At 41.4% G+C, this 22,662-nt stretch overlaps 2 protein-coding genes across 2 annotated transcripts; one reads left to right on the forward strand and one right to left on the reverse strand.

Annotated features, from left to right (window-relative positions):
• The first annotated feature begins 359 nt into the window (after positions 1–359).
• HSPD1 (heat shock protein family D (Hsp60) member 1) lies at positions 360–9,581 on the forward strand. The gene is made up of 11 exons (XM_026852170.1): positions 360–555; positions 3,384–3,636; positions 4,175–4,257; positions 4,939–5,034; positions 5,338–5,431; positions 5,847–6,015; positions 6,361–6,460; positions 7,537–7,782; positions 8,128–8,302; positions 8,912–9,090; positions 9,182–9,581. The coding sequence occupies exons 1-11, from the start codon at positions 382–384 to the stop codon at positions 9,332–9,334; spliced, it is 1,722 nt and encodes a 573-aa protein (XP_026707971.1). The 5' UTR covers positions 360–381; the 3' UTR covers positions 9,335–9,581.
• Positions 9,582–9,901: 320 nt separating this feature from the next.
• On the reverse strand, positions 9,902–22,656 carry COQ10B (coenzyme Q10B). Its single transcript, XM_026852176.1, has 4 exons — positions 18,938–22,656; positions 17,317–17,509; positions 14,805–14,906; positions 9,902–11,894 (listed from the first exon to the last, which is right to left on the reverse strand). The coding sequence occupies exons 1-4, from the start codon at positions 19,057–19,059 to the stop codon at positions 11,727–11,729; spliced, it is 585 nt and encodes a 194-aa protein (XP_026707977.1). The 5' UTR covers positions 19,060–22,656; the 3' UTR covers positions 9,902–11,726.
• Between the last annotated feature and the right edge of the window lie 6 nt (positions 22,657–22,662).

Here is a 22,662-nt window from a genome sequence, read left to right on the forward strand (position 1 = left end):
CGGCCTGGGAGCCTCGGCCGGGCGCCCCTCGGAGCGGCGCCGCCGCTGCTGGGGGGAGGCGCGGGGCGAGCGGAGCCGCTGGGGTCCCGCCGGGCCCTCACGGTTTCCCGCCCCAGCGCCGGGGGAGGCCCGGCGCGGGGAGCTCGGAGCTGCCGGAGGCTGCTCGGTGAGGAGCTGCTGGAGCCCAGGTCTCGCCTTGAGGCTCGGGGCTCCCCAGCCCTGTTACTGGACGCTTGCACGTCTCTGTTTTAGCCAGGGACAAAACTAGAAGTTCATGGTCACATGCTTTGCTTACTGAATCCTTTTCCCCCTCTTTTTTTCTAGAAGCAGCTGTGCAAAAACATAATGCTTATATTTTCCTCTGGATTTAATTTTTTAGACATGCTCCGTTTATCTACAGTACTCCGTCAGATAAGGCCGGTGTCCAGAGCACTAGCGCCACATCTAACACGAGCGTACGCAAAAGATGTGAAGTTTGGGGCGGATGCTAGAGCTCTTATGCTTCAAGGAGTAGATCTGCTAGCAGATGCTGTAGCTGTCACCATGGGGCCAAAGGTAATGGAAGTTTTTGCATTTATTTCATGTTGACCTGGTTGTAAAACACCATAGTAGAAGACACTTGTTAGTTCCCCCTCTGCAGAGCCGCATGATTACCATCTGCAGATCTGTAACCCAAAGCTGTGGGGGTATGGGCAGACTGCTGCAAGCAGCCATGTTCTCATTTTTGTCACCTGAACCATGATAATAGCGCATGTGCTTTTCATAGTAACAAAGTAATAAGTAATTGGATCAATGCGAAAGGAGCAGGACATTTCTTTGAACAGTTTGAAGGTTAAGGGGATGTGCATAATAGCTTACCATGGCTTGCCTGACAGCCTGTAACGATGCAGTAGACAATTTAGCTAGCTATAGCATGAGGTGGATTAATTAACGTGTGGGTTTTATTTTTTTTAATAAATTACGGGTTTGTATCACTTTTTAGTATTAACAAGGTGAAAGAAACAATCAAAGCGTAATGCTGAATTTTCAGTTGGCTGGTAAATGTTATCAGCTTAATTGAAATTCTGTGGCAGTGGCATTTATGTTGGTTATAGAACAGAATATAGTGTCTGGTTCGCTGGAGTTGTAGGTCTTTTGAAAAACTAGCCACTGTATTCTGCATAGTCATGCAACATGCAGTAAGGCTCGAAATAAGATTCCTTTTTTTAAAAGAGACACTGATTTTCTTGGGCCTCATAAATATCTGTTCTTTACAGTAACAGCATATGCATGGTAGTTCTCAAAACTGCTTGGCTTCTGTAAAATTCATTTGTGTATTTCTTTAACATTTTTGGTGCTCTATTAGCTTTATTCAAAGGCAAAAATGCTGTGAGCTGAACAGGTGAAGGTTAAGGAACAGCAATTTCGGCAAGCTGTGGCTGTTTTCCATAAAGGAACGAAGTTTTAAGTCTAGTCAGTTAGTTTAACTCTTGTTTTGGATCAGGCTACTTTGTGAATGCCTAAGCATAGTTCTAATGCACTGGTTAAAGGGCAGTTCCTGATGCAACTTACTGTAACCTTGTGGGGTTTTTGTTCTAGAGTTCTCACTTGGTCTGCTTTTCTCCATGTATCTGTAGAAATTTAGGGATTCTACTGGAATGCCTCATTCTGCTTCCCACATTTTTAAGAAATACCACTCTGGTGGAGAAACTTCCCTTTGGTATTGTTCTGTACTTAAAGAAATACGGTTTGCAGTCTCACACAATCTTCTGATATTGCTGTCAGTTTGTTGATTACTTTGTCAGAATTAGTTTATGTGAGTGCTTGGATTCTTGATATGCAGGACCATTCAAAATGCTTGTGTATTTACTGGTAGTGGGCCTTTTTTCACAAACACAGATAAAAAGTGTTTGCTGAGTGTAAGTCCCTTAATGTGGTCAGACAGAAGTAGATTTTGTTGGGCTGCTCTCCTCATAGCTACCAAACAAACATTTGTAGTAAGACCATGTCAAAGTATAGAATAAAATAAGCAAAACAAGGAGAGGCTACATGAAGAACTTACCAGTAGCAGCATCCTCCAGAGGGTTTCTTAGTCTTGAACCACTTTTAGATTTACAAGTGCAGGTCAGATAATGCAGCAGTAATAAGTCAGGTTATGCATTATTTTGGCATAATTGTTTCATGGCAGAGTTAGAATTATGTAAGCTCTTTCACAAGTTCAACATCAGTAATCAAAGCTTAGCATTTCTTTTGCAGCTTCTAGGGCTGGTTGTACTTCAGCAGCAGTGTAGCCTCATGCGTGGCAGGAATCCAAAGTTCGTGCAGCGGTTGAGGCCGAGGGAGGAGCACGGCGCAGCGTGCTGTGTGGGAGTCCTTAGCTAGCTTGCTGGGCACGTGACCCACACCCTGGCTGGGGTGCGATCGGCGGGTCTCACAGGAGCCAGCACGGCCAGCTCTGAGCTGGACCTGACAGGCCGGCCGAGGGGACTTATGCAGCTCCCCTGGGAGCAGCAGTGCTGAGCTGGGGCTGTTGCTCTCCCTTCCCCTCCGCCGGCAGCTCCAGCTGTCAGGATAGCTGAAGTTTCAGGGCGGCAGTGGACCAGAGGTGGCTCCTCACATTTCTGCTGCCTCCAGCTCAAACTGGAACAAGATTGATGGGGGCAGCTATTCAAGCAGTTGAATTCATCTGGGAATGAGCTACCCTCCTGTGCAGGTGCTTCTGTTCCCTGTATGGGCCATAGTTTCCCAAATTAACTGTGTTTGTCTATCTTGTATAGGATAGTCCAGCCCAGCTTTTTAGTTGACTTAGGTACATGCTGGGAGAAGAAAGGCTTGTTAACATGCACTATTGGACAAATTATTGCAGTATGTTAGCACAAATTTGTTAAGTATTCTCAGCTCTCTTTTCTAATGACTGATTAGGTTTGCAAGTCTCTTGTTTTTGTTTTTTTTTCCAGAATGTGCAACAAATTGAACTTTGTGTTACTGCTTTTCATTCATATAGGCTTTTTACTGTGACTTGATGGAAATCTTGCAAATTTAGTTTATGTTGCTACGTTATATTTTTAGAGGAAAATATCAGTGTTAGAGGGAATCTCTTCCATTACTTTTCACTGTAAGGCCAGTCATATTCTAGTTGCAGACTCCTGAGTCTGGGTTATTAAGCATTATGGCTGGGGAATGAAGCCTCATTCTGTGAAAGTATAAAACCTTTGAGCCATTTTTCCAGTTTTGCAGAACCACGGCAGTGTGCGTGCTTGAAAAAGAGCTGAAAGCTTTGTGCAAGATGACGTTTCTGTTCAGCTGTGGCTGTTCAGAAGGATCTTCGTCTTCAGCTGAACTCTTAGAGTAACATGCTGTGCATTTTGTGGCTTTGATTTAATATTTGTTCTCTCTCGCCCTAGGGAAGAACAGTTATTCTTGAACAAAGCTGGGGAAGTCCCAAAGTGACAAAAGATGGTGTGACAGTGGCAAAGGCAATTGACTTAAAAGACAAATACAAAAATATCGGAGCCAGGTTAGTTCAAGATGTTGCCAACAATACAAATGAAGAAGCAGGAGATGGTACCACCACTGCAACAGTGCTTGCGCGTGCTATTGCCAAGGAAGGCTTTGAGAAGATCAGCAAAGGAGCAAATCCAGTAGAAATCAGGAGGGGTAACTTCTTTCCCTTGCTTTTAATGTTTTATCACTGTCTTCTCATATCCCAAATTTGACTGGCTTCCTGAATAAGCTGCCTTCTTTTTGGAGTGCCACATAAAGCATTATATGAAGAACAAAACATAGAGAAACTATTTTTTTCTGTTATATTACTCTGACCAATTTTTTGTTTTTCTAATAATTTTACTATTTTGTGTACAGTTACCTTGTTTAATTTGTCATAGGTAATCTCCACTTAAAGCCATTTCTGCATTTAATGAATTTCTCTTAAGCATATAAAATTAGTGGTGCTGTGTAAGTAGATGTGTTATAAATTTCAGTCATGACTGAAGATCCCACCGATTCCAAAGAACAATCACTAGGTGTACAAATGGCAATGTGGGACTAGAACTGCCAGTCGCTTGTTTCTGAATGTGTAAACTCCATGCCTTTTTGCAATGTAGACTGAACCTGTGATTTGTTTGTTTGGGTGTTTTTTTTCCTCTCTGCTGTATACCGTGTTTTGTTCGCTCACAAGCATTCCGTTCATCTTTAGGGGTGATGCTTGCAGTTGATGCTATCATAGCTGAACTGAAGAAGCTGTCTAAGCCTGTTACAACTCCAGAAGAAATTGCACAGGTAAACCAAGTTTACTTAGCTACTCAAAAAAAGTCTTGTGAAGTCAGGTTTAATGGAGTTAGGTTATGCATATGTGACACCTGAGTATTTTTCTTTATATATCAAGATTCAGGGTGGTTTTCATTGAATGATCTTCACGGTAACACTCTCATTTTCTTGAGTTGCTTAAAATTCCCAATATTCTGCCTTCAGTCACAGTGCTAGAAGCTAGTTCAGAGGGAGGTAGTTTTTCTCATCTTCAAGCTTCATTCCAAAATGTGGTCTTAAAACAGAAATTTATGTGCTTGGGAAGAAGTGACAAGAGTGAAGATGCGTTTGTGATGGGAGGTGGTGGCTGACTTGTGGGGATGCAGCAGATCTGCTGTGAGAGGTTCAGGTGGAGGTGGGTGCCCAGCTGGGTCTCAGGCAGCGGGTGTGCTGCCCTCTCCCCATGGCTGTGGATTCAGGTGGCCCGTGTGTGCTGCGTGAGGTCAGTGCGTGGGATGTGGCCCTCTGCTTGAGCTGCCCAAGAGCCACCAGCCCTTCTAAGGGAGTTCTTGGCCCTGGCGTGGGTGTGCTGCAGGCGGCTGCCCTGTCTTGTCAGGAAACCTGCGAACTGAAGACGATTATTCTGATTTTCTTTATAGCGAGGAAACAAATCACTTGCATTGTGAAATGAGATTAAATGGTTTATGGTTTCAGGTTGCCACAATATCAGCAAATGGAGATCAGGAAATCGGCAATATAATCTCTGATGCAATGAAGAAAGTTGGACGAAAGGGTGTGATCACTGTCAAGGTAAGAACTGGCCCACATATGGACTGAGTGCAAAGCGACTGTCTCTTCTCCAACTAGGGCTGGCTTTGTGGCATGTGCTGCTCCTGTATGGTTTCCCACTGTCATTCCTCCCTCCCCAGCTCCTTTAGATTGGGACTTGATTGCTGTTCCCTCTTAGAATCCTTTTATTTTGAAGGGAAGCACATGAAACTGATGTGTGGTGCGGAGCCTTTTGTTCTGTTGTGCACAGTTCGCTAAAACTGTACTTGTGCTCTTGGTAGTTAATAAGGGATCTTTAATGTAGACTTTTATGCACCTGAACAGGATGGAAAAACTCTGAACGATGAATTGGAAATCATTGAGGGTATGAAATTTGACAGAGGCTACATCTCTCCATATTTTATTAATACAACCAAAGGTAAGTTAACAATAACACCTGTCAAATACTTTACAGAGGCTCTTGTAAGTTAGAAATAATGGTACCTGATGTAAAGACTTCAGTCTGTTACACTGTGTACCACAGCAAATAGGATGGGGGGGGGAGTCCTTCCCCATCAGAAACTTCTAACTCTAGGTAAAAGCTTGGGGCCTTTAGGGTTTTTTTCCTTCTCTGAAGTGTAGACAGCATCCGTGCTAATATCAAGCTGGCCCAGCAATACTCCAGAACAATGTAGAATTAAAGGTGGACTCTTGGAGAAAACAATTTGTGTTTCTTTTCTCTAATGCTGTTGGAAATTGCAACAGCTGCTCCAGAGTAGCTCCTTAAGTTTTAAGAGAATGCTTGATACGTTTTTATAATTGCATTGTTCAGACCACACATGTTGTTCCTGCAGGGCAGAAATGTGAATTCCAGGATGCTTATGTTTTAATCAGTGAGAAGAAAATTTCTAGTGTACAGTCCATAGTTCCAGCTCTTGAAATTGCCAATGCTCACCGCAAACCTTTGGTCATCATTGCTGAAGATGTTGATGGAGAAGCCCTCAGCACTCTAGTCTTGAACAGGTGAGGCTCAAAATCCATACTTTTAGACAAATACTACTATTTTTTTTTTTTTCATCCTTTTAAAGGCATGCATAAAAATCTATTTCAATATGTTAAGGTGTAGTGCTGTTGTCTGTTCTCCTGTTAGTACCTGAGAAACAGCAGCTTTTGTATGTAGCCATATTGCGCATCAATTAGGACAGAACTTCAGGTGTTTCCTAACTGCTTGTCTGGGCAGAACCAGCTCAGTTCATGAAGGTCTCTTCTTGCTTGATTGTTAGAGCTGTACTGAATTAATTGGTTTTAGTAATTGGGCTTGTTCTCTGAACACATGTGGAGTGTTGCTCTCTGAATTCTTCTCTTCAGACTAAAGGTTGGTCTTCAGGTTGTTGCTGTAAAAGCACCAGGTTTTGGTGACAACAGGAAAAACCAGCTTAAGGATATGGCAATTGCTACTGGCGGTGCTGTAAGTAATGATTTAACTGGCTTTTTGCTCTAAGAAACGCTAATGGTATTTAAGAAGGAAAAGAATGTATATTTTTAGGTCAGTGGCTTGTATTTGCTGTGTAGCAGGCTGTGTCCTCTTTCAAAAATGTAACAGTTAACTAATTTGTGAAATATTTTTTTTTTTAAATGTGGATATTGATAATTGCTGTGTGATTACCCCGAGTAATATGTCCTTTGAAGTTACACACCATTTCCTTGCAGTATTTACGTTGTTAAAGGGGAAGGAGGAACTGCAAGGAAATCTCTTTAGAAATAGCAAAGCTTTCTTGCCACCTTATAAAATGGATTGTCTCATGATTGCCCAGACTGGAGTATGGCAAATATAATTGTTACATGTTGGGAAGAGACTGGTTCATTTTTCTTTCATATTCAACTTCTCAAATAGTTGATGTGCTAATTAGTGTCCCTTTAAGCTGCTTTTTTTTATACATGCTTCAAAATCATAGCATGATACTGGGATCCAAAGGTGGTTATTGAAATAAAACTTCATGTTTAAGCTAACTGGAGCACAGAGTAACAAACCAGCAAACTAACTCTGAGTTTAGTGCCAACATTCATTAACTCCTTGAAATACCAGGAGGCGGCTGTAACACAACTCTGCTTTCCAGGCACTGTGGATGGGTGAGGTACATTAGTCAGGGCCATAATTGGGCATTAGAATGGGCTGCCCAGGGCGGTGATGGAGTCCCCATCCCTGGAGGTGTTTATAAGAGTCACGTTGACATAGCACTGAGGGATCTGGTGTAGTTGGGAACTGTCGGGTTAACGGTTAGACTGGATGATCTTCAAGGTCTTTTCCAATCTTGATGATTCTGTGATTCAGTGAATGAGAAGCTGGCAGCTCCCTGTCCCATGAGGGCCAGTTGGAGCTACCTGTGTGCCTGGACTTGTTAGGACAAGAGTTCTGTTCAACTTGACTGCAGTGGTGTGGTGGTTTGACACTGCAAGCCTGCTCTGTGTGTCCATCTGTCTGTAAATAAGAAACTCACACGTGCAGAAGCTGTGAATTCTGACTTTTCATGTAATTTGTTTCAGGTGTTTGGAGAAGAGGGTTTGAGCCTAAATGTAGAAGACATTCAGGCTCATGACTTTGGTAAAGTTGGAGAGGTCATTGTGACAAAAGATGACACTATGCTTCTGAAGGGGAAGGGTGAAAAGGCTCAAATTGAAAAACGTATTCAAGAAATTATTGAACAGCTAGAAGTTACCACAAGTGAATATGAAAAAGAAAAACTGAATGAGCGATTGGCCAAACTCTCTGATGGAGTAGCAGTGTTGAAGGTGAGAAGTTAAACTTCTTGGGAAAGAGGTAGTATCAGTCCTTTATTGCCAGTTCAGTTACTGCTGTGCGGCTGCATCATCATTTTAGCGGTTCATCTGGATGAGGAATTTGTTGTCTTACAGTGCTACACTTTGGTATTAAGAACTTGATGAAACAACTAAAATTGTGTGTTTGGGCCTCTTGAGTGCTGAGGTACAGAAGAACGCTGCCAGGATGGGGGAGCACGGGTTTGCTTTCTGGCCCGAGCTGCCTGTTTCCGTGTTGTGGCAGCAGTTCCGTAGCCGGCAGTGCTCTCCCAGCCCGGCTCCTTGTGCAGACCCTGACGTGTGCCTTGCTGCTTGTAGGTTGGTGGAACAAGTGATGTTGAAGTGAACGAGAAGAAAGACAGAGTTACTGACGCCCTGAACGCGACCCGCGCTGCCGTAGAAGAAGGCATCGTTCCGGGCGGTGGCTGTGCGCTGCTCCGCTGCATTCCAGCACTAGATGCCTTAGCTCCAGCCAACGAAGATCAGAAAATTGGTAAGTAAATTACCTGAACGTGTGTGTGTAAGTGTTAAGAATGGATTTTCTCTGGCATGAGGCTTTACCGGGTTAAATACGGGTTGCTTTCAGTGAGTTTTCAGTTACTTGATCTGTAGAACCTCCTTGGTACAGCCAGTGATCTCTGCTTTACAGTGGGAAGGAGCTTTCACTGTGTCCCTGACTGGGATGTGAAGGAACCAGTAAAAATAAAGCAGCAGGACCCCTGCAAAGAATTGTAAATCATTACAGGAAGGGTGGAGTTGACTGTTACAGCTGTTGCAGGCAGACAGTGAAATCTGAGAATGTTTAAGAGATCATGCAGCACATTGAATGGGAAAAGACTTTGTGCCATGTTACAGTAATAATGCTCCTTACTGCTTTTTGCAGAAGTAAAACTGAAATGGGTGTGAAGGTCCTGCAAAGATTTAATTTGTTGACAGATGTCAGGCAGCAGGGAACTTCAGCTGTTTCTATCAGTGTCAGGGAAAGAAGTTCTTGCTCAGAGGGTTCTCGGTTTGTATTGGCCTCAGCAGATGAGCGCATGCCTTGGCACAGGAGGCAGCAGTTTGAGTAATATGTAATTTTAAACATCCTTTTTTCTTACAGGCATTGAAATAATAAAGAGAACACTGAAAATCCCAGCAATGACTATTGCAAAGAACGCAGGTGTTGAAGGATCACTAATAGTTGAAAAAATCCTGCAGAGTCCAGCAGAAGTTGGCTACGATGCAATGCTTGGGGACTTTGTAAACATGGTAGAAAAAGGAATCATAGACCCAACGAAGGTAACCTAAAATAGTCTTAATTCTCAGCTTTCCTTCCTCCCACCTCATGTGATGGTCAGAAGGTATTAAGTTATTTCTTTCCTATTTTTAGGTTGTGAGAACGGCTCTGATGGATGCTGCAGGTGTTGCGTCCCTCTTGTCCACAGCAGAAGCGGTGGTGACCGAGATTCCTAAGGAAGAGAAGGAGCCTGCGATGGGCGGGATGGGTGGGATGGGCGGAGGAATGGGAGGTGGCATGTTCTGATTCCTGGGCCAGGGCTGTGTCATGAGCTGTGCTGTTTTAAGACTGACAGTTCTGACTTCAAAAACTTCCGATGTCGGTGCAAGAGGGTGGATAGTGACTGAAGTGAGGCTGGTGTTTAAAAGAATCACTGTAACCATCAGTTACTGGATTTCATTTAACACATGTAATTGTTTACAGTCATTGTCCATGCCTACAGATAATTTATTTTGTATTTTTTGAATAAAGACATTTGTACATTCCTGATAACTGGGTGCAAGATCCATCTCCCAAGGTCCTGATTTAAACTTAATTAAGGCACTTGATATTCTGTTTCAGAATTTATTGGTGCTTGCCAGTACTAGGAAGAACTTGGAAGCCACTGTGCGTGAGACTAAGACAACTGTGTACCAAGTAGGCAAATATGGTTATGTGACCTTTATGTAATAAAACAAACTGCTCAAAAGTGATGAAATGTATCACCTTCTTCCTCTGCACCCAAAGCCAGAGCCTGTTGCTGCTTCTAAGATTTAGTAGAAATCAGACACATGTTTGGAAATGACAGGGCCTTTCCTGCCAGGAAAGGGTCCTTTGTCTAGAATGTTTCTCAGAAACTTTAATTTTGGGGACTTCAATTTTGCAAAGAACTCTGTGCTGAGCGGGCAGTACAGTTCCCTGCACTATTAAACAATGCTGTGAAACTAAGGCATGTGCACTGACGTTATTTTGCCTGTGCTGGACCAGGCTGGTGCAGCTTGCAGGACCTGGGAGGGAAAAGTGCCCTGGGCCCAGGAAAGGGAGTTGTCTTTGCTGAGAAAAGGGCCTGCCTGGGTTTTTAAAGACTTCCCCTGCTCAGGTGTAGCAGGTGGTTACCTCCTTGCCTGGAGCCTCCCACTCCTCTAGCATGTAGCTTGAATTATGTTGCACTAGATGCTGCTTTAACCTTAAAAACGATGGCTTGGTTTGCCACCTACTGTTTGCTGCATGCTTTTGGACTCTGCTTTCCAAATGTCAGAACACTGTTCCAGACTTGGGTGTGCTGCTCTGATTGTCTCAACATAGGAAACTGCTTTACAACTCCCCAGTGCTTTAAAACTGACCTCTTAACCCAGCTATCACTTCCCCCAGCTTCCTACCCTTAATGAGAACTACCCTTCCCAGATAGGGGGTGTGAAATTCCAATTGCTCTTTCTGGAAAAGTATCTTCCTACAGTATTTCATACCCTCTTCTCTACCAACCAGGCACTTTGGAGAAAGGATCTGCTTTAACACCTGACCTGAAGCTTCCCCTCATTTCAGTAAGGAAATTTGCTAACGCAAGGCAGCAGAGACAGGATTTTAAAATGTGTTCAAACAGATTTTAACATGTTTCTTCAGAGACTGAAAAGAATACTGTCAGGACAAGAACTATTGACAATGAATTCAATTGACAGCTGGTACTGGTGTTACAGACTAGTGGTAGTACAGTACTGGAAAGACCCCTAAGAAGGAAGGTTTAGCTCTGCAAGGTGTGTTTGTTAACGGCAGCCAGCCTTGGGCATGCTTGGCTGCAATAAGCAGAGGTCACCTTGTTCCTCTCCAGCCCTGCCACGAGCGCAGTGCTGTGTTACAGACCCTTGTGCATCCCTGCTCTCCCTCCCAAAGAGGTAACGCTCACGTGGGTTACAGCTGTGTGGGAACTGGGACCTGTCTGCGTTCCAGGAGACGCGTCTACCCTACCCTGATGGCAGGGAAGCTCAGCCTGCCGGGCAGGCAAAAATGGCTGGCTAGAGCCAAAACCCCTGCACTCAAATTCTATTACTCCACACATGACATGTACCCCTCGTGTTTAACCTCTGAAATTTGAAGAGTGTTCAGGCTGTGTTCCTTTTTCTATTGCAGTTGCTGGTCAGAATTCAACAGCAGCTGGTGATTCCTGACTTACCTTTGTCCTTTACTTGGATTAAAAGCACCTGCTACCCAACGCCTGACAAAATGTTCATACTCGGCAAAGCCAGAATGCCCATTTCCCTTCGCTTTGCCAGACTTGGCTGAATTGCTGCTGTTAAGTTACATTCACACTACTAATAACTTAACTTGAGTTAATACATTACAATGCTGAAAAAAAACATAAGCTTGGATAAGGCAGAACTTACACTGTGACTACACAAACCCTTTGGCAAGTTAACAAATGGCAGCCTGAGACACCTTGTGTTACAGCAGCTGCCAACTCTGTTCCTGGTAACACTTTAAGTTGCACTTGATTGCAGCTTGAACATTCTATATACATCTGGCTGAACAGGTGTGTTTTGTACAGTATAAAATCACACCCAAAGCTCAGATAGGAAATAGACGCCCCAAAGGAGGAGCGTGGCACCTCTCGTACAAATGAAGTGTACAAACGAGTTTATAATGGAGGTGGTTACAATTCTCCTTTTTATGTGTGATGAACTTCATGAAGCATTAGCTCCCGAGGTATGTTTGTTTCTGGGCCGTGGAGTTTGGATGCTCTTCTTTCAAAGGCAGCTACCATCTGCTTTACCACTTCATCAAAAAACAGTGTAGCGAGTTTTGAGTGTAGAAGTGAACGAAATTCAAAAGAAACCTGTTTAAGACAATAGAGAAGAAATGTTTTTCCTGTATCTACTGTTGTAGTAAAATGCTGTTATAAATAAACAACTCAAAGAATCTCCAGCTAGTCTGCAAGCAAATCAGAGGACTGTCTCCCTGGGCTTTTCGATTAGAAGAATAATTCTGGTTAGTTTTTCTGAAGTAATCATTTCCATTTATCTAAGCTAACTGTATTTTACTTAATAAATGCCACATCACAAAACATAAGTAAAAGATTTGGGATAATGAAAAAGCTACTGACAAACAATAACTTAGTTGCTTTGCACACAGAACTCCCTTGGAGGACAAAAGTCAGCTGAAGACAATCCTGCATGGCACGACAGACAGACAGCAGACTTGCAGGTAAGCTGGAGCAAACCCAAGAGGCATTTAAAAGCAGCTTGACATAGCTACCTATTAAATGCCAACATTTTAAATCAGTCTTTCCATCTAGGTAGCTGTAGTTACAGTATGGTCAAAGAGCAGTTTACTGACTAAAGCTACAGATTTGGTTTTGTGTGCTGTACCTCCTACCTGAACCCCTCCCACCCTGGACTGTCGCTGTCATGACTGGGCAGTCACTTCCAGAGTACAGACAGGCTGGTGAAGTCCTCTGTACCACCTCGGGCCTCCCACTGCCACGCTCAGAACTGAATTTCAGCATTTTTTTTCAGCTGCTTAATCTTTCTGTTAAACTGAAGCTGCTGCAGCAGTTAACAGTTATGGCAGGGGCACAGAGAGTTCACTTTCTTTCTCCACCCTCAAAAGAAAAGGTCACTTTTACATCAACTAGCCTGAGTTATGCTTTTGTGCTCTGCTGGCCTTCAGTCTAGTTAAACAACATTCCCCTAAGGCTATGAAATCGCATTGTTTTGGAATACGCAGCTTCCTGAAATGATTACGAAACAAAAATTTGCTCTTCTGCACTTTTATCATCGCTCCTGCTATAATGTGTCTTTTGGATTGAGATTTAAGTATTTTTGCCACTCCTGAGAAATCTGCAGATTAAATGCTAAATGGCACAAACACAGCTTCTCTCAAACTGCTTATGAGTAATGCACATTAACTGCGAAACAGTAGCACAGAAGTCTTTAAACTACTTGGCCTGCAAGCCCAGTGAAGCTTCATTTACATTTACTTGACCTCAAGCACCAGTAAAATTAATGTGCCTTTTGAAAGTCTGAGAGTTGTCACTGAGAGCATGTAGAGTCCTGCAGAGCAGGGATAATGAGTCTGGCATCATGTTCAGTACCTGTGAAAACCTGAGGTATGGTATAGATTTACAAAGTTTGCAGGTGGTAAAAATGGTGTTATGCTTCAGTCTGTATACCAAATCATTCAAAAGCTGAAACCAAGCTAGAAAAGCTCCCTGCTGTATGTATGTGTCTCCTGGAATCAAGCTGGTAAAAGAGGACACATTAGCTTGTGGGAACCAGCATAACCCAAAACTCAATTTACATTTTTGAAAGAAGACAAGCATTCTTGAAATAAAAGTTGTCTCTGGAATATCTGTACTTACACAGTATGTGCTGAGAAGGGCTTATCGTCCCTATCTGCACAGGCCCAGAGGCAAGCAACAAAGCAGGTCAAGGACTCACGAGTCCTTGCGGACTTGCCTCTGCGAGGCAACCCCCTGCTCAACTAGCTACATTTGCTTCTGCCACCTCAAAAGGGGGTAGCCACGAAGAAGTGTCAATAGCGTTTCCCCAAGAAAGTGAAAATACCCATTTTGAGTCCAGTCTTGACTCCCTTTGACCTTTCAGGTCAATAACTAGTCAAAAGCTGGCTTTGGTGTGGCAGGGGGGGATTTTCCTCAGCACTTTAGACACTTGCTTAATTCAGGTTCTCTCAACTGATTTCTGGCTTCAGTTAAAAGCTAGTTTACATACTGGTTAGTAGCAGGAACTGGCACCTGCCTAGAGAAATTCAAATACCATGAGCAAATAACATGCAAATCCCATAAGAAATGGGTTTTTTTTTTAATGCCTACAGATTCAATTTTACCGTTGAACTCCATGAAGTGCAATACAGCAATGAGCTGAAAGTTATTAACCCAAGGAGACTTATGTGCTAGTTTACAAATACTCAAAAGCTTTTTCTTATTTACAGACAGTAAGTTTTAAAGCATAGTACCCCAGTAGATGGCAGCAGGATCAACCCATTTCTGTGTACTTGTGTAGACTGTTCTAAACCCCAGCTTAGTTACGGGTTCAATGCAACACCTACTCTTAACACTATAAAATGTAAGAAAAAATGTGGTGACAGACTAGACAAAATGGAAAAGCTGTAGTTTGAGTGGAAAACAACTTGTCTAGGAGTAACAGGCTAAATCTGATACTAGATTTAAAGAGCAATTGTTCTGAGCTGCAGTGATAGCCCATCATATTCTAGAAAGACAGCAAAAATCTATTATACCTGTATTACAAAAGGAAGGAGTAACACTCAAAATACATGGAAGAGTAAAATTGGAAGCCAGAAAATTAAATTGACCAAACTGCAGGCCAACCAGGACAGATGGGAGAATACCTACTTACTGGGACCAAGAGCACTTCAGTTGCAGAGTAATTAAAGGAAATAGCAAAGTATGTTTAATATTTCTCCCTCTGCATTTAACTGTCTAAAAACTTGAGTACTTTTAGAATTGTACAGTAAGAGATACCAATCCCTAGACTGCTTCATGATATGCAGACACCTCACAGAAGACTGCTGTCTCTGAAGAACACTAATGGCTTCCACGTGGTAAAGCCTGCAAAAACTTTTTGGATAGTAGTGACTAAAACGAACTTGTTTTCCATGTGTATGGAAAATTAGTTGCAGACATTAAAGAAAAGAAAGCACAGTTGAAGATACTGTTTCTATGCCCTGTTCCTATCATGTGGTAGTCTTAATTAATTATAATACTTACTGAAAAATCCAGTGTACATGTCCTTGGATAACCAGGGATACCTGGGCTGAAACGCCACACTGTTTCCAAGTGATTAAATAGTTTTCCATCTGTGCAGGATGCCTAAAACGAAGTTTAAAAAGTCAAACTACAATTAAACTTTTATAGATGTGACAAATTGGTGTTACTGAAGTTTGCATTTGCATTTTGTTAGACAGTGAAGGTTCTCATGGCAGAGTTAAAATTAGAGTGCAGCCAGTGCGAGATCCCATTTGCACAGTGTCCCTTGCAGCAAAATAATTGAATTCCTTTTAAGGGAGAGGAAAAATTTAGTGTCTTGGGAGTCATAAAACAGATCTCTAGCATGACGCATAGAATGCTAAAATAATGCTAATGCTATATACCAGAATTATGAACAACACTGCTTTAAGCAAAGGATATGGATATTTACTGTGTTTGTTTGGGGTTTTTTTTCATTACATGTATGTAATGTAATGAAAGGCCAGGTTGGACGGGGCTTTGAGCAGCCTGGGCTAGTGGAAGGTATCCCTGCCCATGTTGGCTTTTAGTTACTGGCAAGCCATATTTAACTAATGTTTCAGGAGTGTTTGCACACAATGCTTCTTGAAAACAACACAGTATTTGCAGTAGTTGGCTTCATACTTTTCATGACAACAGGGTCTTTATTTTCACTCATTTTGCTTTTAGTACATATAGCTAATTCTCTATGCCCATATTTATAATAGAGAAAGACTGAAAGACATACACTTCAAAATCATCCAAATACATAATCTCAGTTGTTTTGGAACTTCTAGAGAGAATTTCTATAGTTTTTTAATTCTTTTTTTACAAGTTCTTACTGTTATCACAAGCAGATCTGATCCAAAAAGACGAGCCATGATGAACAGGCGTTGCTTGTGGTTTGAAAGCCATGGTAAGGTAAGCCATCTCAACGACTAATCAGCAGCACAAAAATACCTATATTTTTCTGCCCAGGAGTACCTTACTACTACAGCCAGGGGAGGAGTAGAGGCAAGTAGACATGAAGAGCTGGGCTTGCTTTTCCTGCTGCTGCCAAAAGGGCAGGAAACATGGGAAAATTGACAGTGTGTCCCCCCCGCCCCTTGCTTCCAACCTTGTAAGTAGGAAACTCACTCCGTGCTTTCCTCTGTGGCAATAGCTGCTGCTACCACCAGTCCGATTTTTCCATTGCTCAAGCACTGCTGCCACAAGCAACAAATCCGTGCTCGTTTTGTTGCCACCAGCAGCCCACTATGCTAGACCACCAGGCAAGCTGCCTTTGCTCAGAGTTGTTTCTGTGGACAATGAAGCAGTTCAAACACGGTTGCGCCTCTAGAAATGTCCCTACATGCACAGAATGTAAGCTAGAAAAAATAATCCCAACAGAGAAAGTGCTAGTAAATCTAGGAGGAGGAAATCTGAAGAAACAGTTCTCACAACTTTCATGGTCTTTTCTGCGACAAGAAATTATCTTTTGAGTGAATTAGGAGGAAAAATTGCTGGCAAGTCCATCTGATAGCTATTTGAAAGGAAAAAGCCAGTCTTGTCAGGGAGGAGGAGAAAGGGAAAGCAGTCAGCATGTAAAATGCACATCTTCCATTGGAGCTGTTCAACTTTAAGAAAGGGAGAAATATACTTTTTCTCTTTCCAGAATCATTAAGTACAAAGTAAAGCACTTTGCGTATTCACTTTCCAATTGACCTCTCCCCTGTACTTAAACCCAGTTTCTGTTTAGAGCAGTGTCTTTTAAAGAGGAAGTCTAGGGAAGAACAGTGAAAGAGTATATCCAAACAATTATCTCAAACAGCAATCAACTGTTGTAATTCCACTAGTTACGCCAAGTTGAAATCTGTCACATGAAGGGAGAGTTTTGCTGTAAGGAATCTGTTTTGAGCTGTTCCTAACCAAACAGATTTGAACATATAAGGCAAACTAATCAGAAGATTCAGGCTTCATTTAATATTTCTGCCCTGACATTTTTAATAATTGCTCTTAAAAAGCTGAAAACGGGAGAAATACAATTGCTTCTCTTCTGAACAAAGGGGCTTTGGATCCACTCTTCTATCTTCTTATCAACACATTGAATAACAAGTTCTTCTTAAGATATTAGCTAGGGAAAATTCTCAGAAGAAAAGTAATGACAGGTATCAATTTTTCTAAGGCATCAGAAGCTACAGTTGTCAAAGATAACTTCTAAGTTAGTGTTAATTTTGCATTTAGAGGGGCTTGGACAAAATTTTAACAAAAATGGTGTATCTTCATTAATGGAGGCTAGTTTCTCTAGCAAAAGGAAATTAAAAAGCAGTTCCTCCTCCACCTCACCACGCAGCTTATGTTTTAAAAGTACATTCAAATTCTCTCCAGTTAACCTAAGTCTTTAAACAAAAGCAACACAAGTTTTGAGCCACACAAAGCACTTCGAGCATCAATTTTGTTTCAATATACGAGTTATTTGAATTTCAACAAACAAAAGTTATGGAAAGTTACAGCTAAGAAAAAAAAAAAAAGTTACCTTAACTAAATGAGGTCTCACTAGGGTAACAACTGATGTGTACCTCTCTACTACAGGAGGGAATCCTATTTCTAGCTGTGCTTTGCAGTATCCAGAGCGCTTCGATAATATGTCTGACTTTTTACACCAAGGAACAAATAGTTTGTAATTCTCCACAACGGCAACAACTTCATACATTTCCTGCATAGAATACCTGGAATCAGAAATACAAACATTTGTTACAAGTTTTTTTAACCTCAAACTCAGTATTAAAAAGTTTCAAAGATTATATAAATGGCAGTCTTGAAAACAGTACCACTGGTTTTGTAAAGTAAAAAACAAAAAAAAGTAATAAACTGGTAAAAGTCTTTGCATAAAGATGCAAAACACCACACAACATCCAACGGTAAAGTTAGCAAACAGTGAACGTGGTGTCTGCTACTTCCTGCAATATCGGGTAAATATATATACATTTCAAATATAAAAATAGTTTTTCCAGCATGGTTGTATATTCATTTAGGTAGATCTTAAGATATTCCACATAAAGAATACACGTCATGGCTAGAAAAGCTGTATCAAAACTACTTTATTTCATAAGGTTTAAATAGAGGAACGCTACTTTCCTTATTTTATCCCAAATAAAAAAACTTAATTAAAAAATACATCAATGGAAAAACCTCACAGCATCAGAGAATGGCTGAGGTTGGAAGGGAGCTCAGGAGGTCATTTTGTTCAACCCCTCTGCTCAAGCAGGATATTGAGCTGTATGAAAGAGTATGATGGCAACGTTGTAATGTGGCATAGTATTATACAGCTATGGCTTTTAATTTTTAGTTCTGACTCAGGAAAGAACTAAAGCACACGCTTAATTCCATCTGTGCTTAAAATGAAGCATATGTTCAACAGTACTCAACAGTGAGTACTATTGGACCAAGGTTCTTTTTAAGTGCCTAGGCAAAATCTGTTGCAGTTCAAGAACTATAACATAACTGAGGTTAAGCACAGTAAAAAAAAATATGCTAATAAACAAATAGTTCATACCATTGTGGACCAGAGACTGGGGGTGGATTCCCAGTCTCATCAAATTAACTGGAATTTTCCCACTAGCTTTAAGGCAAACAGGATTTCAAAATCTTCTTCTATGTGCCTAAGGTTCTTTATCATATAAATAACTATTTTCCTCCTTTTAAAGACAGAAGAAAATCTCAAGAAGTGGGAAGAAAAACATAATGTAAGTGCAAATGTTAGCACGTATTTGGGACAGAAAGGAACAAATTGACAGTTTTTACACCTGTGGATTTATTCCTATTTCACCAGATGAAATTAATAGTGTATTCTTCCCTTTCAGGGTTGTTTTTGTTTTGTCATAGAATAGAAATATTATTTTCCAGCACTTCCTTCTATGGGGCAAGAGTTCTGGCTTCCTACACTTTTTATATTCAATTTCAGGCTGGAAAAGTCCAATCTCTACAAATTCTGAAAGTCCTTCCTAGGACTCCTTCCAGGTCTCCAGTTGGGCAGAGCCATAGGGACATGTGTCTTCAGGGCTGCTCAGCCCCTGAACTTCTAGTGTTTTGGATTAATTACAGCAAACACAAAATCAACAGGTATATAAAGTCTCTTTCCACACATTTATACAAACCCTATAATTCTTCTTTCAGAATATTCTTTTCTTTTATTTACTAATGGTGCAGCAATGTTGAAGAAAGTTCTTGAAAAGGTATGGCTCATTACAGGTACTTGCAAAGGAGAAATTCTGGTCATCAGAATACCACAAGAAGCCAAGTGCCTGCAACAGTGAAAATGCTTTTAGATGTCTTTCAGCAAAATAAATAACACCACATTCAAGTGAGACAAACATCTGTTGTATAACATTCCAGAAAATGACAGATTCAGATGGAAAAGCAAAGGCTCATACAGTATACAAACTGTTAAAAAAAACACAAGTTGGTTGGTTGGGGTTTTTTTTCCCTTTAGGAGAAACTAAAAATAGCTCCCAGTCACGAGAAAAGTAATTGGCAGAGTAAAATACAAAGGCATGTTAAATGTTGACTTCATGGCAGTCTGAGTTCATGTACAAGCCTCATATGCACTTAATTTGCAGAACGGGCTTTCTCAATAGCAAAATCAAGGAAGAGAAGGTTCCACTTGGAGATACAAAGCTGAACTCTGCTATAATCCCCCTGGCTGCCATCCTTCTCTCAGAAGGACAGTTTCATTTTGAAAGTCCTTTCAAGAAATTCATTGCTTAGCCAGCTTTCAAAATTTCCTTCAGAAAAAATCATGCAAAACCTTGGACACAGTGTTTTTCATAAATAAAACTTAACTACCTTTAAAAATACTAGTAATTTAAGATTACACTGCAGTGTTCTCTGTCTGTGAACATCTACACTAAAACCTAAAAAATATTCATTGTGATTAATAGGTCTGTTGTGCTAAATTATTGATTTTGCCTAGATAGAGTCAATTAAGATGTAAAATGCTACTTCAACAGCTCCAATTTTTGGCACCAGGAAGTTAAAAATGCCACTGTTGCTGTCAGCGATTCTACAAACATAAGCCAAAGGGCAACCTGGGTCTTTTACTGTCCTTTCTCTAATTAAACAATCAAGACTATACTTCTGGATTCACACAGACAAAAATGGAACCAACCTTCCCCACTTAGCATTAGCCTTGTTTGGTGGCTTACTTGGTTGTTCTGGTGGGTGTTTTTAAACACAATGAACAGATAAATGCATTTTTTTTTACTAACCATCAAAGTAGTCTAGCAAATTACAGTTACCAATTTTAAACAATTATTATTAACGTGCTCTTTAAAAATCAACATAACTTTGAATTCTAAAGAAAGACAGTAATAACCTGGGACTGACCACCCTAGTTTATACCGTCAGTGTATTAGGCAAACAGTATATTGATATTTTTAGAGGAACATCATCATCATCATCTGATTAGAAACATTCTCTACAGTCTTTTAAAAAAGAAATAAACAACTGTGATACAAAGCAAGATGACTGACAACACACTGTAACCACTGCAGCTGAAAAGGAATCACTTAAGATGGGACAGAAGTATTGTGTCAGAATTAAGAACAGGTTGACTTTAAAAGCCTTTAGACAACAGACTCTGCAAATATCTGCAACTGTATCTCAAGGGATGTGGACACAGTTTGGTTTTTGGTTTTGTTTTTTTTTTTCCACACAGACTGGTCAGGACTGTTAAGGAAAAGCACTGCTTTGACAGAAACGCTGGAAGGGTGCCAGAACACTGTAGCTGCCTCAAGCAGATTCATAGAATGTGTTCAAATGTTTGGACCAGACCTCCTCCTGGTGAGCAAATTTAAATTACGTTCTCCATCTGGGGCTACGTATAGTACACAGTCCAAACTAGCTGCCAGTTTCTTCTCTGTTTTTTACTGTAATGCTATGCCAGTATACTGTTTCATACAGTTTTATCTAGACTTGTTTCAGCTACAAGACTGAAAAACAATCCCTACAAATAATCTTTTAATGGCTGTAAGACAATGTTCTTTTCACAGTTATATTGCCATGCAAGGAAGGCAAAGTTAAGAGAGGTTATAATGCTAACAAACATAGTGAGATTTCATCTCTCTCCCAATTTTATCTGAAGAAAACCAGATGCTCTAAGAATGTGCTGGGCTCGGTCCCAGTTGAGGAAAGCATACTTCTTCAAGAAATCACAGATTTCAAAGGATGTCACACATGTTTTTGTGAGCCTGATCAAGGCCGCAGAAGAAAATCCAAGTCCATACCAGCATTTAGACACACCTACCACCTCTGTGTTTACCCTCTGACAGTAACACAACCATATCCACTCACACTGGCATCATTCGACCCCTGCCACTCGCTGCTTTCTCTCTAAACTCTTGGTCATTGAGCACAGTATCACCTGACCTCCATGACCTGAAAAGGAAACATTTACTGGTATATGGTATACATACATAAGTGATCTATACTCAGTGATTACTTTTGATAGCTATGAAATTTTCTAAGCCTAAAGATTAACAAATTTTTCAAAAAAGGAATCTCAAACTCCTAACCATAAAGGCTAATATTATAGATAACTGCGTGCCAGGGCATTTGTATTTACTGTTATCCCAGCTGTTACTTTCATAAGGTTAGTGATATGTGATGGCCATTTTATGGTCTGTGAGACATGAGTTGATCTCATTCAAATTCCTTCTCAACAGCTGTTCACATCCCCAAAAATGTGTTGCCAGCAAGTGTCCTCATTAACATCTCAGTCTGAGTAAGTACAAGAGACTAATTTACCACCTGAGTCCTTGAACCCGAGTCCAGCAGAGTAAAGGGTCTGCCAAGTTCACAACAGGTACAGAATATACACCGGTGACAACTGCAGGACGTGAAAGCATACCCAGCTTCAAGGCTACAAATAATACAGCGCCATTTTGGATTCAGCTTGCACTTGCTTAAAACCAGCTGCTAAGATACTTGCAGCTTACACTAGAAACATTTTCAAACTTAGGTTCCAACCAGTCACTTAATGGCTTTCTTTATACCAAACACACTTCCCATAATCGGTATTGCCCTCAGGGCTCTAAGAAATGACTTTTTAAAACAGTGATTTTGTTTACCAGAGTTATTTTAATATTGCAAACATATCCTAAAGATTAAAACATGGATATACATTAAGAAATGTGGTCCAAGATGACATTATACCACTGCACAGTAACAATTATGTCAAATGATTGCTTGAAATTTGACATCATAAACTATTCTTCTTCACCATTTTTATGATGACAGTAAGACTTTGTATTTATCAAAGAAACACAGCAGCATTGCCGTAACAGAAGCAACAGGTGAACCTTTTTGTCTCCTAAGATTTTCAAATCACACTCCCTCTCTCATCTGCTGTTCTTCTTCCAGTTAAGAGATCAACTCTTATCCCAAAGCATGTTTTGTTTCTCAAGTTGTTCCAGCCAGCCTTCCACGTGATCAGGGGATAAGAAACTTGTTGCATTATCTGAAGTGGAAAACATCTGGGCGTTTTACTCAGCTTTTCACTCACTTTACGGATTGCTCAGTTATGCAACTGGCTCAAGCAGAGGAGAGGCAAGTTGATAATCTGAAAATCGTTTGTTCTTCCGTTGACCCTGGCCCCTGAAAGCAGCCAACAGCTGCCGAAGCCGAGGGCACCTCAGCCGCCCCCGCGGGACGCGGAGCCGGAGCACCCCCGGGGCGACCTTCCCTCTCCCCTTCCCCAAAGCCAGGAGCTTCTCTGCGGGGCGGCTCCGGGCCGTGCCACGAGCCCCCGGGCGGGCAGAGCCGAGCTGGGACTCGCCCGGCACCGCCCCGCGGGGCTACAGCGCGCCTGAGGCGGCCCCACCCC

The sequence above is a fragment of the Athene cunicularia genome (assembly GCF_003259725.1).
Source record: "Athene cunicularia isolate RWA chromosome 7 unlocalized genomic scaffold, athCun1 chr7_part1, whole genome shotgun sequence".
Taxonomy (NCBI): domain Eukaryota; kingdom Metazoa; phylum Chordata; class Aves; order Strigiformes; family Strigidae; genus Athene; species Athene cunicularia.

Bases quoted from the DNA above. Each gene is read 5' to 3' on its own strand.
- HSPD1 (XM_026852170.1), top strand. From the start codon at position 382: ATGCTCCGTTTATCTACAGTACTCCGTCAGATAAGGCCGGTGTCCAGA. The intron at 3,637-4,174 runs GTAACTTCTTTC...GTTCATCTTTAG, and splicing joins TCCAGTAGAAATCAGGAGGG to GGGTGATGCTTGCAGTTGAT. The intron at 6,461-7,536 runs GTAAGTAATGAT...AATTTGTTTCAG, and splicing joins CAATTGCTACTGGCGGTGCT to GTGTTTGGAGAAGAGGGTTT.
- COQ10B (XM_026852176.1), bottom strand. From the start codon at position 19,059: ATGACCAGAATTTCTCCTTTGCAAGTACCTGTAATGAGCCATACCTTT. The intron at 17,510-18,937 runs GTTTGTATAAAT...TTCTGATTCCAG, and splicing joins TCTGAAAGAAGAATTATAGG to GTATTCTATGCAGGAAATGT. The intron at 14,907-17,316 runs GTAACTTTTTTT...ACTTCGTTTTAG, and splicing joins TGAGACCTCATTTAGTTAAG to GCATCCTGCACAGATGGAAA.